Consider the following 13,828-nt stretch of genomic DNA (forward strand, 5'->3'; position numbering starts at 1 on the left):
GCCTCCTAAGTAGCTGGGGTTGGGGCCTGTGCCATCACATCTAGCTCTTGTAGCGGTTTTGGTGTTGGGTTCTTTAAAAGCAGAATCCTCAGTATGAGTTAGTTGGATGACAGGAATTGATAATTGAAGGAACAGTTAATACACTGAAACCTGGCAGACGAAGAAGAGGGCACACATCAGCCTGATACTGTCAAAGACAGAGATGAGGAATGAATGAATGAATGAATGAATGAATGAATGAATGAATGAAAATTGGCCCATTTATTTTTCTGATTGAATTATGCACCAAAAAGGAAAGCCCACTTTCATTTCCAGTCACCTTCAAAGCAAAGATGGAGGCAAAGGCCATTCACAGAGGGACAGAGCAACACAAAGTTAAGACAATGGCTTTCTGGGAGCCTCTGAGTCTTCTTTACATCGCAGATCTGTCTTACGGTATCCATTGTGTTGAGCTAGGGGTTGAAATGAGCCACATGGAGGCAAATACTCTGTGCCTTCCTCTTCTGTGCAGGAGTTCGTGATTGACACACCGCATGAAGACGCCCAGAAGATGTACATTGGCAACGCCATGTACGGGAACTATGCTGCCGTCTTCGCCCAACTCATCATTGAGGGACGGTCTCAAGGTTTGTTACCAACATGAGAGACTGGGAGAACTCTCTCTGCTATTGCTGTTTTCACATCAGTTCTTTACACAGAAAACATGCTTCCCAGGGCCAGCTTTGTCTTGTAAAAACATGCACTGCTAACTTAACCTTCTACGTAAAAGTGATGATCAAACTTGTTGACACTAGTCACTGTTGGGTGCAGTGCCTAGAAATCAATGGATTCAGAGAGTAAAATAATGTCACATTGCTCCAGAGGAGACATGAAGTTGTATTCTTTTATTTTTATTTTTTGAGACAGGGTTTCACTAGGTAGCCTTGGCTATCCTAGAACTTGCTATTAGACCAGGCTGGCCTTAAATTTACAGAGATCTACCTGCCTCTGCTTCCCAAATGTTGGGATTAAAGACACACGCCACCATACCCAGCTTGAAGGTTTATTCTTTACAAGGGGGAGTCTAAGGCCAGGTATGGTAACTTACTCCTATAATTCCACCAGTTGGAAGGTGGAGGCAGGAGGATTAACTTTAATTAGAGGCCACCTTGGCCTATATGATGAGTTCTAGGCCATCTAGGATTACATATCTAGACTTTGTCTCAAAAACAGTAAAAAGGGAGACCTAATAAGGGCCTGTCTCTCTGCCTTCCTTAGGGCCCCACTGTTTCATCGTTCCTATCAGGGATGAAAATGGAAACTTGTATCCAGGAGTGACAGCCATTGATATGATGCATAAAGAAGGTGAGTCCTCAGGTGACTGTCCTCTGTCTTATTTGTGCCTCTTGTGGGTCCTCCAGCCCCCATCACAGCCAAGGAGAATCTAACCACTTTCATCACGAGGAAACCATGGCGGTGGACCAAACTGCCAGGGGACCATGCATTGATGCTGTTATCTCCTTACTTCTCAGTTTCTTAGTGACAAAGATGCTTTGTCCCCAAAGGGTGTTTCAACTTCTCTCTTCTTAGACTTAGGGCAGGCTTCTGCTCTCTGGTGAGTGTTTACCTCCAGATTGATGTTTGTGTCCAGTCAGCCCTTGGTGAGCCTTGAGGATGGACTCAGGACATCTATAACAGGCCTGAGATGAGAGACCTGCTAGGGTTGACTCCTTCTGATGGGGCAATGGAAAGTTCTGGTCCAGGACTCTTGCCTCAGCTTGTGAATGCCGTCTTCACATGAGCATGTTGCCTTCCTGGGCACACATCTGTCTCCAGGTTTCTCCTTCTTAGGAGGACTCCTATCATTTGTATTAGGGCCCACCTTAATGACCTTATTTTAACCTGGTTGACTCTGTAATGCCTCTGTTTCCAAACACGTTTGCATTACAGACATAGGGCTTAGGACTTCAATTCACAAATGGGATCTACAATCTACAGTTCATCCCATGGTACTCAGTGAGACCAGGTTTCCAAGGGGGAACCAGCTAAAGAAAGGGATGCAGGAGTTAAGGATAAAAGAGAGAAGAAAGAGAGGAAGAGATAAGGGAGTCACATGGGACAGTAGAGGGGTGACCTCAATCCTTCCCTTTGGCAAGCACTGCTGCTAGACAAGGTCCCTGAAGGTCCCTGGAGTGTCAAGTGTCACTGAGAGCAGAGGGACAGGCCAGGGCTTATGACATCATGCCACATGTTGAAAACCTTGGCAGCTGCGGAAGGACTGCTTTGGCTTTTCTATGTCTTCTGTCATTTACTTTCCTCTTGTGCCTGAGGAGGAAGCTCAGATGGGGAGGAAGCAGGAGCTGTGCTGGGACAGGATGACTTCTGTCTTCAGGGTCCCATGCTTTCTCTTGCCTGGACCCTCCCTCTTAACTTTTATTTGATTTTGCGTGGATGAGTGGTTTGCCGGCATGCCCACACACCGCCGCCCGTGTGCTTGCTGCTCAGGGAGGTCAGAAGGAAGCGCCAGTCTCTTGGAACGGGGATTGCTAGTGGTTGTGAGCCACCGTGTGGGTTCTCAGAACTGAACCTGGGTCTTCTGCAAGAGCATCAAGTGCTCTGAACCACCAAGATGTCTCCTCAGGCCCTGAACTTTTCCTTTTACCAATGTTGGCTGCAGGGGAGGGAAATGTGCCCTTTCAGAGTCCAACCCTGAGTCCCTAGCACACTGTGGGGCTACAAACAAGGAAAACCACATCACCGTCTTCCGGTCTTCTTCAGGGTGGGGGTTGGGGATGGGCCAGGTGTGTCTGAGCCAGGGCCCAGAGAACAAACTGAAAGTATCATCACTATGCCCCCTAACAAAAGAGCACCTGCACTCCTGGAAATGTTGAAGGTTTATGTTTTAGGCCCAGAAGTAGCTGAGGCCATCTTTGGAAGGTTGCATAGCTTTCCCTTGCATCTACATTTTTACTCTGTTCCCCCAGGAATGAATGGTGTGGATAACGGAATTTTGATATTTGACAAGGTTCGGATCCCAAGAGAGAACCTGCTGGATAAGTGAGTAGTTTTCTCCTTACGGTCGGTCTGTGTAGAGGATCTACTTGTTCTCTCAAATGAGGCCTCTAGTTTCGGGGTCTCACAGACTGCAGGACCAAGGGGTCTTCCCCCAGATGTTTCCACAACTAACTGGAAAAAGTAAATAAGCAAATAGAGAAAAATCTAAATGCTCCAACATAACATTGCTCAGACATAATGATTGTTATGGGAGACTTTTCTCTGTGACAATCTGTCTAAAAAAAGAGGCCTACATTAGAATTTTAACATAGAAGATCTGCTTTGAGATTCTGTTCTTTGATAAACTTGTAATTTTCATCTAACATTGCATATCAAAAGTACCATAGTACTATGCTAAATAGTCAATGAATTATGTACCCAGTCCCTTGTTGTTGGGCATTTAGCTTCTTTTTATTTTAGCAATTATGAATAAACTGATGTGTGCTACTTGCTTCCCCTGTGGGTGTGAAAAGTTAAGAGACCACCTTTTGATCATAATCAAAATACACTGTGTACATGCATGAAATGCTCAAAGAACAAATAAGAAATATTATATTAAAAAAAAAACCACAATACTTTTCAGCAGGGGAGGTTGTTAAAACCACTGTCAGCTGGAGGGAAGATGCCCAGGCGTTCACCAGGCAGTCAAGGTGAATCAAACAGTGAGGTGGAGGGTTCTTTCTCTGGATGACAGTCAGGGTTAAAGACGCTTTTTGCAGATTCTAGGACACACCAGCTACCTCAGTGCCTCAGCGGTGTTTCCTGTGAACTCTGTACATCCTGAGCCACAGCTGTACTTAAATCACGGGTAGAGCCAGCAATCTGGGTATAAATAAGTTGTCTGTTTACCTTGCAGTGGATTTTCTCCTTTACTTATCTTTGCTACTTACAAGTTCTTGTCAATAAGTAAATGTGGTCAGCTACAAATGTCAAAGAAAATTGGGCAGGAAACCAACTTAGAATGGACCAAATTCTCTTTGTCTCTCACCCCATGTGAACTGGTGGTAAATAGAACAGAAACAGCAAAGACATCTTTGCAGATGTCCTGAAAAATCCCAGCAGCCGCCAGTGCTTGTGAAAGTGGGTCTGACCCGCCCCCCCCCCCCCCCCCGCCCGCCTGCCTTCCCTGGAGGGGCCTGTCCATTTCCTAGGCTCTTGGTTAGCATCACCCACTCTGGAGGATGGAAGAGCGAAGGAAAGTCACAATTGGCAGCTCCCATATTCCATCACACTAATCAAAGCCGGCCACAGAAGACCACTGGCCAATGGGAAGGGCTCACCAAATGCACTAGAGATCGGAAAGTCAGATTCAGTGAGAAAGAAGAATGACTGTGGGCTTGTGTTGTTTGTAGATAATACATCACTTTGATGAGCCGGATTTGATTTATGATATTATTTCATTACCATTTAAGTTGTCCCTCATACTACAAAACATTGGCTGCATGAGATTTTGAAGGAGTAGTCTTCTGGAGGCATGGTTCAACATTTGATTAGAAAGTGAACCAGTTACTAGATGTAAATAAATGATTCAATACAGTCTCTCTAAAAATTTTTTTCACCTGTCATTTTCATTTTTGAAGAAATTAATACATTCACCTTAACATTTAAATGCAAGTATAGGAAACCTAGAATTAAAAAAAAACCATCTTTATAAAGAACAAAGTGGGAGGATTCATACTTGGAATCTGAAAGCTTATGACCAAGCTGTGGTAATCTAGATTGTATGGCATTAGCATAAGGGTGGGTCTATGGGCAATGGAATAGAATAGTTCACAAATAAGTCCTCATGTTTATTGACAAGTATTAGACTTCTGGAGCACCAAGACAAAGAGGAAGAGGAAACAATAGTCTTTTCAACAAGTGGTTCCAGGACATGTGGCTATCTATATTAAAAAAACGATAGGCTGAAATCTTATCTCACATCACCCAACATACATGCACACAGTTCTTCGAAGAGACCTGGGGCATAGAGTTAGTGACGTTGGTCTCATGAGTGAGTTATTCAACATGACACCAAAAGTACAGGTAAAGAAAACTCACAGAAAAGTAGAGCAATTAGAGTTTGTGAAAATTTTTAAAAACTTAGTGAAAATAGTCTTTTGAGCTGAAGAAAGACTTGTAAGTAAAATACATCAGACGGGCCTAGCATCTAGAATGTAAAAGCTATCTCAGTTAATCAAGACAGATGACCAGTTAAAAAAAAATAAACAAAATACGAATAGACATTTCCCCATAGAAGATATTCAGCTCTCTAAGAAAACTCACCAGTCCCACTATCATTGAGAGACTGCTGTGAAGTCACAGTGAGAAAGCATTCTGTACCCCTTGGGATGGTTACGGTAAAACATGCAGACAATAATACCAAGTGCTGGTGAAGTTGAGGAGAAATTAGGACTATCACGTGTCACTGGCAGTGTTGTGACATGTCTCCATAGATTTGGAAAATCACTTAGCAATTCCTCAAAAGCTTTTTGTTTGGACTGGCGAGATGGCTCAGAAGTTGAGAGTGTTTGGTGCTCTTGCAGAGGAACCCGATTCAGTTCCCAGCACCCACAGAATGGCTCATGATTGTCTAAATCCAGTTCCAGAGGATCTAATGTTAATCAGATGCTGATTGCATCTCATCTTCTGGCCTCAGTTAGCTTCTGTACTCAAGTGGTGTACATTAAACTCATGCAACACACACACACACACACTATATATATATATATATATATATATATATATGTATATATATATATATATATATCTTTTAAAAAATGTTTGAAGTTAGATGACTCAACAGTTTTATTTCCAGATACACATGTATATCTGTATGTATGTGTGTGTACATACATACATATATACATATATATGTATAATATATATAGAGAGACATTGTCCATATGCTCATTGAAATGTATACATCTATTTGTCCCACTTAAACTTGAGCACAAATGTTCATAGCATAATTACTCATAATATCCTCAAAGTGGAAACAATTCTAACATCTGTGAGCTGATAAATGCTAACAACAATTGAGTGAAATAGTAATTCATAAAAAAATAAGTGCTGATATAAGCTGGATCATAGGTGAACCTTGCAATCCTTGTGCCAAGTGAAAGAAGCCAGACCCAAGACATGTTCCATATTTTGTTTCCACTGATGCAAAGAGTAGGATGATGATCCATAAATGTAAGAAAGTTGCTTGCCCAGGACTGGAGCGCGGAGAATATAGAGAGCGACTGTAAATGGTGTGGGGTTTCTCTTCAACTGATGACAATTTTGGAGTTGAGGAGTAATAATGATTGTGAACATCCTAAAACCCACCAAATCCAAATGCTGAAACAGGTGGCTTTTATGGGTTGTTAATTGTTTTAAGGAGGCAAGCCAGTGTGTGCTTGCACACTCGGGCACTGGCTTTGGTGGATGGTGGTGGTCTTCCTCCTCTCCCTTTTTGGGAGCTGCTACTGCACTGCAGGCTGGCAGTGGCAGAGAACCTGCCCCTACCTCCCACTAGTCAAGCCCTTCTCAGCATTTCCTTCGAGAAGCTCCCAGGATTCCCATTTCTGCGTCTACACGGGAGTCACATGATTTCGTTTCTAGTGGTGCCATACTTTGTTTTGTCTTAAACTCCATCTTTTTTCCATCCTGCTTCCCTACATCCTCACAGGTTTGGTTCTGTGGCCCCAGACGGACAGTACCATTCACCCATTCAAAGCAAGAGTGCAAGATTCAACGCAATGCTGGCAACGCTGACCCCTTCAAGATTAGCAGTGGCGTTCAAAGCCATGGGCAGCATGAAGGTAGCAGGCTCTGATTCTAATTAAGTTCACGGCTTATTGTTTCCAGGATGAGTAACAGCATCAGATGCTAAGGTTCTCAAGCCTTATGTGGGGCCAGAGATATTCATTATATGCTGAGGGGGGCAGACTGACTGTGAATGCAGAACATTTCTGCATCCTCGAAACTATATTCCATCTAGCTGTATCTCAGATGTGTGTTGCTAGGCATAGTTGGAGAAGCAGCAGAATCACAAAAGATGACCTGGAGAGACGGTCTTATTTAAGACGTGTGTGTCTGCTAGAAAGTGATTAAGCATTAACTCACGCGGGGAGGGCATCATTTCTTTGCTTAGTTACTTGGTACATATTGCTCTACACATGCTATTTGGGTGTGACAATTACCATCACAGGTTAGAGTCCACAAGGCCAGATTTTTGAGGCCATCTGGGTTTCCCCATCCCCTTCCCTCTTGTGCATTGCTTTGGGTAGAGCCTAGAGAGAGGAAAGCTCTGGGCAGAGCCTAGAGAGAGGAAAGTTCTGGAAGTCTCTTTCTCTCTTCCTTGTGCTTCATTGTGTTTTGTTATTTGGGCTTTCTTAGTCTCTGCATGAGGGAAAATTCTGCTTTAAGCTCCACTGAGTTTGGCGAAGCTGGAAGTTAAATGCAGACTCCCCGGTAGTGTGTATCTGTGGCTTGAATCCAGTTTTTCCACCACGAAGGAAGAAATTTCATTCATCTGACTCCAGGCTTGACACTGGCCTGTGGATGACTGAACAGCATAAAATCCACTCTTACTCACGTCTGCAGGGTCCCTGCAGGCACCCTGCCCTGCCCCCAGCTGCTCTGAATGGTGCTCCTTTTGTGGGTGTACACAGCTGTCACACTGTGAACCCCAATGCTCAGGTCTGAGGCCATGATCTGACACCCTGTGCTCAAGCTTGTTCTGTGGTGGTTCTTATGCAAGACTAGGTGGCTGTTTTGAAGTCTCGTGCCACCAGTCTCTTGGCCAGTCCCTTATCAGCACCATCTGATATGGGAGACCTCAGAGAACTTTGTGATGAAGCCCTGGCCGGACAGCATTCAGGTGCTAAGAAAATGGACGAGCAGGAATGGAAAGCCGATTCAGGGTTGATTGGGGTAGAAGGGGAGGGTCTGTACACTATCTCTCCTTTTTATGGAAGTCTTCCAACAACCACTACTCAGCGATCTTCTGGCAGGATTTCTGGGTGCATAATAATATGCTAGTTGGCTAATGGCCCCAGAGGCCTCTGGGAAACCCTGCACTGTAGTCAAATTTTTCTTTGGGCTGCCAGCTCACAATAATGACCCAGAGACTTATTATTAACTATTAAAGCTTGACTTTTAGCTTAGACTTGTTTTCAACTAGCTCTTATAACTTAAATATTTTTATTAATCTACATTCTACCATGTGACTTTTACTTCTATCCCATTCTGTGTGTCTGACGCGTTCCTTCTGAGTCTCACTGGCCTCTCTGGTGTAATCTGGTCACCTAGATTCTTCTTCATCTTCCTCTCTCTCCCTGGAAATCCCACCTTTCTCTCCTGCCTAGCTTTTGGCCATTCAGTTCTTTATTAAATCAATCACAGCAGTATCTCTTCACACAGTGTACAAATATTCCACAACACTGAACCCTGGACAGATACATGTGGGAGACAGCATGAGGACATCCACACTGCTGCAAGTCTTGTACATGCGCCATGTGCATGCCTGGTGCTGGCTGCAGCCAGATGTGGGCTTTAGAACTCTTGGAACCCGTTACAGATGTGTGTGAGCCATCACATGGGTGCTGGTGACTGAACTTGGGTCTGTTGCAAAAGCAGTAAGTGCCCTTAACTGCTGTGCTGTCTCTACAGCCCTGAGACCTGGTTTTAAATCTCACCAGATCTGTACAGTGTGGGGTGGCAGTTCCAGCAGAGGAGACCGATGGGTGGTGTGTGTGTGTGTGTGTGTGTGTGTGTGTGTGTGTGTGTGTGTGTGTGTGTCTTCATTTCCTCTTCTCCTGAACATTATCACGGGGCTAGCATTGATTCCCCTGCGCATCTCAAGAGCCACGTTTAGATCAGTTCTTTGTGAGTGGTCTGAAATGCATCCTTGGTTTCTGTCAGTGTAGGTATACGATGGTGAGTGTGGGCCCTTAACTCAGGGGACCTGGACTCCAGTCATATCTCATGTGTGTCCAGAAGTGGGCTGTAGGGGAGTCTTTCATCCTCTCTGAAGCTCAATTTTCTCACCAATAAAATGAGACTGATGATGAGGATGGTGAGCAAAGGACCAAGTGTGCCCAGCTCATGGCCTAGAACAGCAATTCTGTGGTTCAGAGAACTGTCGATAACGTGGTTATTGTCGCTGCTGCTGCTGCTGCTGCTGCTACCAGCAAGACAGAAGTGGGCTGTGGCAAAGGAATAAATGGTCTTTCCCCGAAAACATGCTTCTGTGGAGGGCAACCTGAAATGGCTAGGTTCCTGGGTGTCTAGAATAAACAACAGAACTAGAATCTTCTGGTAGTCTCTTCAACTAGATCTCTTCAGCCACTGGGATTACCCAGCGTGCCAGCCAACTTTCTGCTACTGTGTGTAGGGTTCTGAGACAATTAACTCTGAAAAAGAAAAAGGGTATGGAGTTTCAGGTCACAGCCAGGCATCCCACTGCTTCCGGGCATTGTGGGTTGAGTGCGTAGACAAGAACGCTGTCGTGGCATCTGGGAAGTAAAGAGACAGAAAGGGGCTATACCAGTTACTTGTCTCCTGCTGGGACAGAGTAGCTGATGAGAAGCAGAGTGAATGGAGGAAGGGCTCCTTTGGCTCCGCACTTTAAGCATATATGGTCTAACATGATGGGGACATCATGGCTGCAGGAAATTGAGATAGCTGGCCACCTTGCGTCTGCAGTCAAGAAGCAGAGTCAAGAATCTCGGTTCACTTTCTCCTTTTTATTCAGTCCAGGACCCCAACCCATGGACTAGTGTTCATATACAGAGTACATGGTCCCACCTTCGTTAATGTAGATGATCCCTACAGACATGCCCAGAGAGTTGTTTTCATGGTGATTCTAAATCCCATCAAGTCGGCAGTCAGGATTAACTGTTCCTGGGGCTGAGCTCATGGTGCCTTCTTCAAGGGCACAGCCCTAATGATATACGTCCTTCTATCAAGCCCTGGGTTCTAAAGGCTCCACAGTTTCCCATTTGTGCCACGGGCTAGATACCAAACTGTCAACACATGGGTTTGGAGGGCAGCATCCGAGATCCCAGCTGTAGTACCTAGGCCATGGGGGGTGGCGCTTCCCAGAGTCTAGATGGGGTCAGACCTTGTGTACGTTGCTGTGTCGCTCTCCGAATGGCGTTTCCAGTGGCTGTGTTGCATAGTAAGTGACTCAGAGCCACCCCTTGGCAGCTTCTCTTCCCCTGCCGCTCAGACATGTGACGGGTGTTTCCTCGGCTGAAACCTAAGATGCTTCTGTTCCTTCTGCTGTCGCTGATGAATGGAAAATGGATCCTACCCTTCTGCGTGCATTCTTGATGTATTAGGAAACTGTCATCCAGGCTGCTCACAATGATATTAGCTCAAGGCCGGGCATGCCCAGTCCTTTTAAACTTTGCCCAGATGTCTGACTTTTCATGACTATCTCTCATTTCCATGACATTCCTCAGCGCATTGGGATTTCTCTCAAAGGTTTGCCACGATAGCCATCCTCTACTTGGTGCCCAAAATGCCATGCACAGTTAAATGATCAACAAGAACGGGAGGAAAAAGAAACCGAGATGCTTGGAGTGGGGGGTGGAGTGGGGGAGGGAGGCTTCAAAAAGACTTTTGAAGCCTACTTGGGGTAGCTGGGAAGCCTTTCCCAGCAAGGAAGGGAACCGAGGACAACACCGTGAGTGTGGAGGGTGTGAGCAGACAGGGGTGAGGATGTAAATAGCCAACTTCTTCTTTTGGATTGATTCTGCATGGAGGTAACTGTTTTAGCACACGACACAGAGAGCAGTGTTGGAGAGTTGGAATCAGCACCTCTTCTCTCTTCTCTCATTAGCTGTCCTTCTAAAGGAAGCATGGTCTCAGTGCTTAGTTAGGGCTTGGGCTGAGTTATTCTTTCTTGAACACACACACACACACACACACACACACACACACACACACACACACACACACACACACACACACACACACACACACACACACACACACCTGGAGAACAGAGGACCAGGACCTGCTGTGTTGATGAGAAGTCTGGTGGGATGATGGATGGCTTTAGCCTAGATGGTGGGGGTTGAGGGGCACACGTCTGTGTGAAGGATGCACTTTCCAGGTCTCTGTATGGAAACTTCCCAGGACTGATCACCAGAGGGCAGCAAATACCAACTTGCAGAATGTTTCCTTGCCATTGTGTGTTTGCTCTGCGTTGGGTGTCAAGAGTGGCTAGGGTTTTGCTGCTGCCATCCGTTTATTTAGCTTCTTATTGTCACTGTGAGCGTGGGGGTGCATCAGCTGTGTGATTGCCAGGCTAAAGATCAAGCTCGTAAATAAGCTAGGGCTATTTTGACGACTTTAGAGTATAATTTGACTCATACGTGTCTCTTAAAAAAATAAGCCAAACGATAACAAAGCCGTTTGTGTCACTTTGGATGGATACAAAAATATTGTTTACATTTTCCACAACAGAAACTTAAACATTTGTCTTTTCTTTTTGAGACAGGGTCTCACTATGTAGCCCTGGCTGGCTTATAGACCAGGCTACCCTCTAACTCTCAGAGATCCTCCTGCCTCTGCCTCCCAGTTACTGGGAGTAAAAGTGTGTACTCAGCAACGTTTATCTTTTGAAAGATTTAACTGCTGTACTTTCCCCCAGAGTCCGAGGCACTGGAGATAAACACAGCTAGAGATAAGCATGAGTGTCTGAAGTGGGTGTTTGGAAGAGTTTCCATTGTGCACTTAGTTCCATGCACGTGCGCGTGCCGAACAATTCGCTCTCAGCACTTCAGCGGTGGTAGAGATGACCTGGGACAGGTGCATGCCCCAGAGACCCAGCGTGCACCAAAGGAGCTGGGCACCATTGAGAAGGAGCATCCAGGGTTACCCTGGAAGGGGGACAGAGGTGGTAGTGGTGGGGACCTGGGGCTAACACATCTTCAAAGGAGAGCCTTGGGGTATTGTGGGTTGGAAGGGACCTCAGAGATCATGTCCTAATCTAAGCTCCATACCCCACCATGTTAGGGATTCACTCTAGGGTTTCATGCACTCACAACACTTGGCCTGAGCTGCACCCTGCCCCCACGGAGCTGCACCCCGCCCCCACTGCATGTCTTTTATAGAAACATTTCTGAGTGAGGCCTCTTGATCCCTGGCAGAGTAACCTAGAGTTGGCGTGCAGCCCATCCCTCCTGACTCACATATCCAGGTCATATTTACAGATGAACACCCTCAGAACATGTGGCAGGGCTGGAGTTTTTCAATACTGAAGGAGAGGGAAGTCCTGGGGCATTACTCCCTGTTTGATGTGGCACAGGAACTTCAGATGCCGCCACCGTGCCAGGAGTTCAAGGATCAGGGCTCCCTGTCACTGAGTCATCAGAGGCTGAGCAGGCATTGGAAACCCAGCTTTCTGAGGCCCCGGGCGCAGCCCTGGCAGCTGTAAGGGGAACTGTGATACTGCCTTGGCTGTGGACCGTTTCCAGCGCTCCTTGCCTGGGTCCTGCTAGAAAGGGAGCTGGCCTTCCTCAGCTTGGCAGCCTACTTACCTGGAACAGAGTGACCTGGGCTGCAGCTGTGGCGAGATTCATTGCCTTATGGAAGCTCTGTCACCTGTCCCTGGGGATCATTGTCTCTGCCACCTGGAAGGATGGATAATGGCGACTGATGGCTGGCAGGTTTTTCTTAGTGTTTCTGCTTGAACCCCTTTCCAGGTAGGATGAATGCCTGTGAAGGTCACGGTCCCTTTTCTTCACATTTCACTGTTTCATGCTATTTCACCATTTCCCTTGCTTTAGTAGATTCATAGAGAAAGGGGCCCAAAGAGAAAAGCCACAGTCAGACTGTAGCTGGCTGTGTTGGGAGCCTCTTGTTAAGGGACAATGTTTTAAGCATTTTATGCACAATGACCCGTTTGATCATCTCAGCTGTCCTGCAAGATGGATGCTTTCATGATTCTTGTATGTAGTTGAGAAAGAATGTGATTCAAAGCAACATAACAGTTTACCCAGAGTTTGTCAGGGCTCACAGTTCACTGGCGTCCAGTTCTTACTCAAAAGTGGGGTCTTTCTCAAGTGAGAGGTCTCCGAGTGTCTTGCACAAGCCCTGCTACCCTCAGCTGCCCCTGGACCATCAACTAAAGATTTAGAACTTGTCCACATTGAAAATCCTGGAGATTCCTACCCAAACTGGAATTCGTCAGGTGTCAGATGACCAGGTGCCGGGCCAGAATGCAGGCCTCTACCCACCTAATTGATCTTTCGTGGGATGCTGACTTTTTCTGATAGTGGTGCCTTTCCCTGGTCTTCAGCATCTATGCACTGGGAGGGCTAAGGTTGGAGGCAGTCTTTATACTGAAAGGGGCCATTTATGATGGGCATTTATGGAAGGTGTCCAGAGGAGTTGTTAAAAACTCAGTCATTGTAATTGTTTTGAATTTCTGTGCCTATTCTATAATAAAATTTAATAGGTCAAAAAGTTTACATTTCATTGGATAAATTTTAAAATATCCCAGGCCATTTAAATCAGACACCACAGAGCTCTGTTAAGAGAGGCAAAATGAGAATTTGTGGATTATTTGTATTTCTGAGTTTCTTGATTTATTAATTTTAGGCATTTCCACGTCTCTGCTGTGAGAGATGAGAGTTCGGCTCAATTATGCAAAACCCTACTCTTAATTTCCCATTTCACCCTTTTCCTTTCGTTTCTGACTTTTACATTGTTTTTATTTTTCATGAAGACTACTAGATCACCTACATATATCCTGCACCTTCCCATTTCCTATCCCGACAACTCTGTTTCATGATTCTATCTACTCTCCACTGTG

At 45.5% G+C, this 13,828-nt stretch overlaps 1 protein-coding gene across 1 annotated transcript in view; it reads left to right on the forward strand.

The window, feature by feature from the left end:
* Positions 1-13,828, forward strand: part of Acoxl (acyl-CoA oxidase like) — a 300,810-nt gene that overhangs the window by 41,979 nt on the left and 245,003 nt on the right. The window contains exons 6-9 of the mRNA XM_042276199.2: positions 512-626; positions 1,258-1,344; positions 2,964-3,036; positions 6,686-6,818. Of these exons, the coding sequence (XP_042132133.2) occupies positions 512-626; positions 1,258-1,344; positions 2,964-3,036; positions 6,686-6,818 (408 nt within the window). The remainder of the gene's footprint in view (positions 1-511; positions 627-1,257; positions 1,345-2,963; positions 3,037-6,685; positions 6,819-13,828) is intronic.

The sequence above is a fragment of the Peromyscus maniculatus genome, chromosome 4, assembly GCF_049852395.1.
Source record: "Peromyscus maniculatus bairdii isolate BWxNUB_F1_BW_parent chromosome 4, HU_Pman_BW_mat_3.1, whole genome shotgun sequence".
NCBI lineage: Eukaryota > Metazoa > Chordata > Mammalia > Rodentia > Cricetidae > Peromyscus > Peromyscus maniculatus.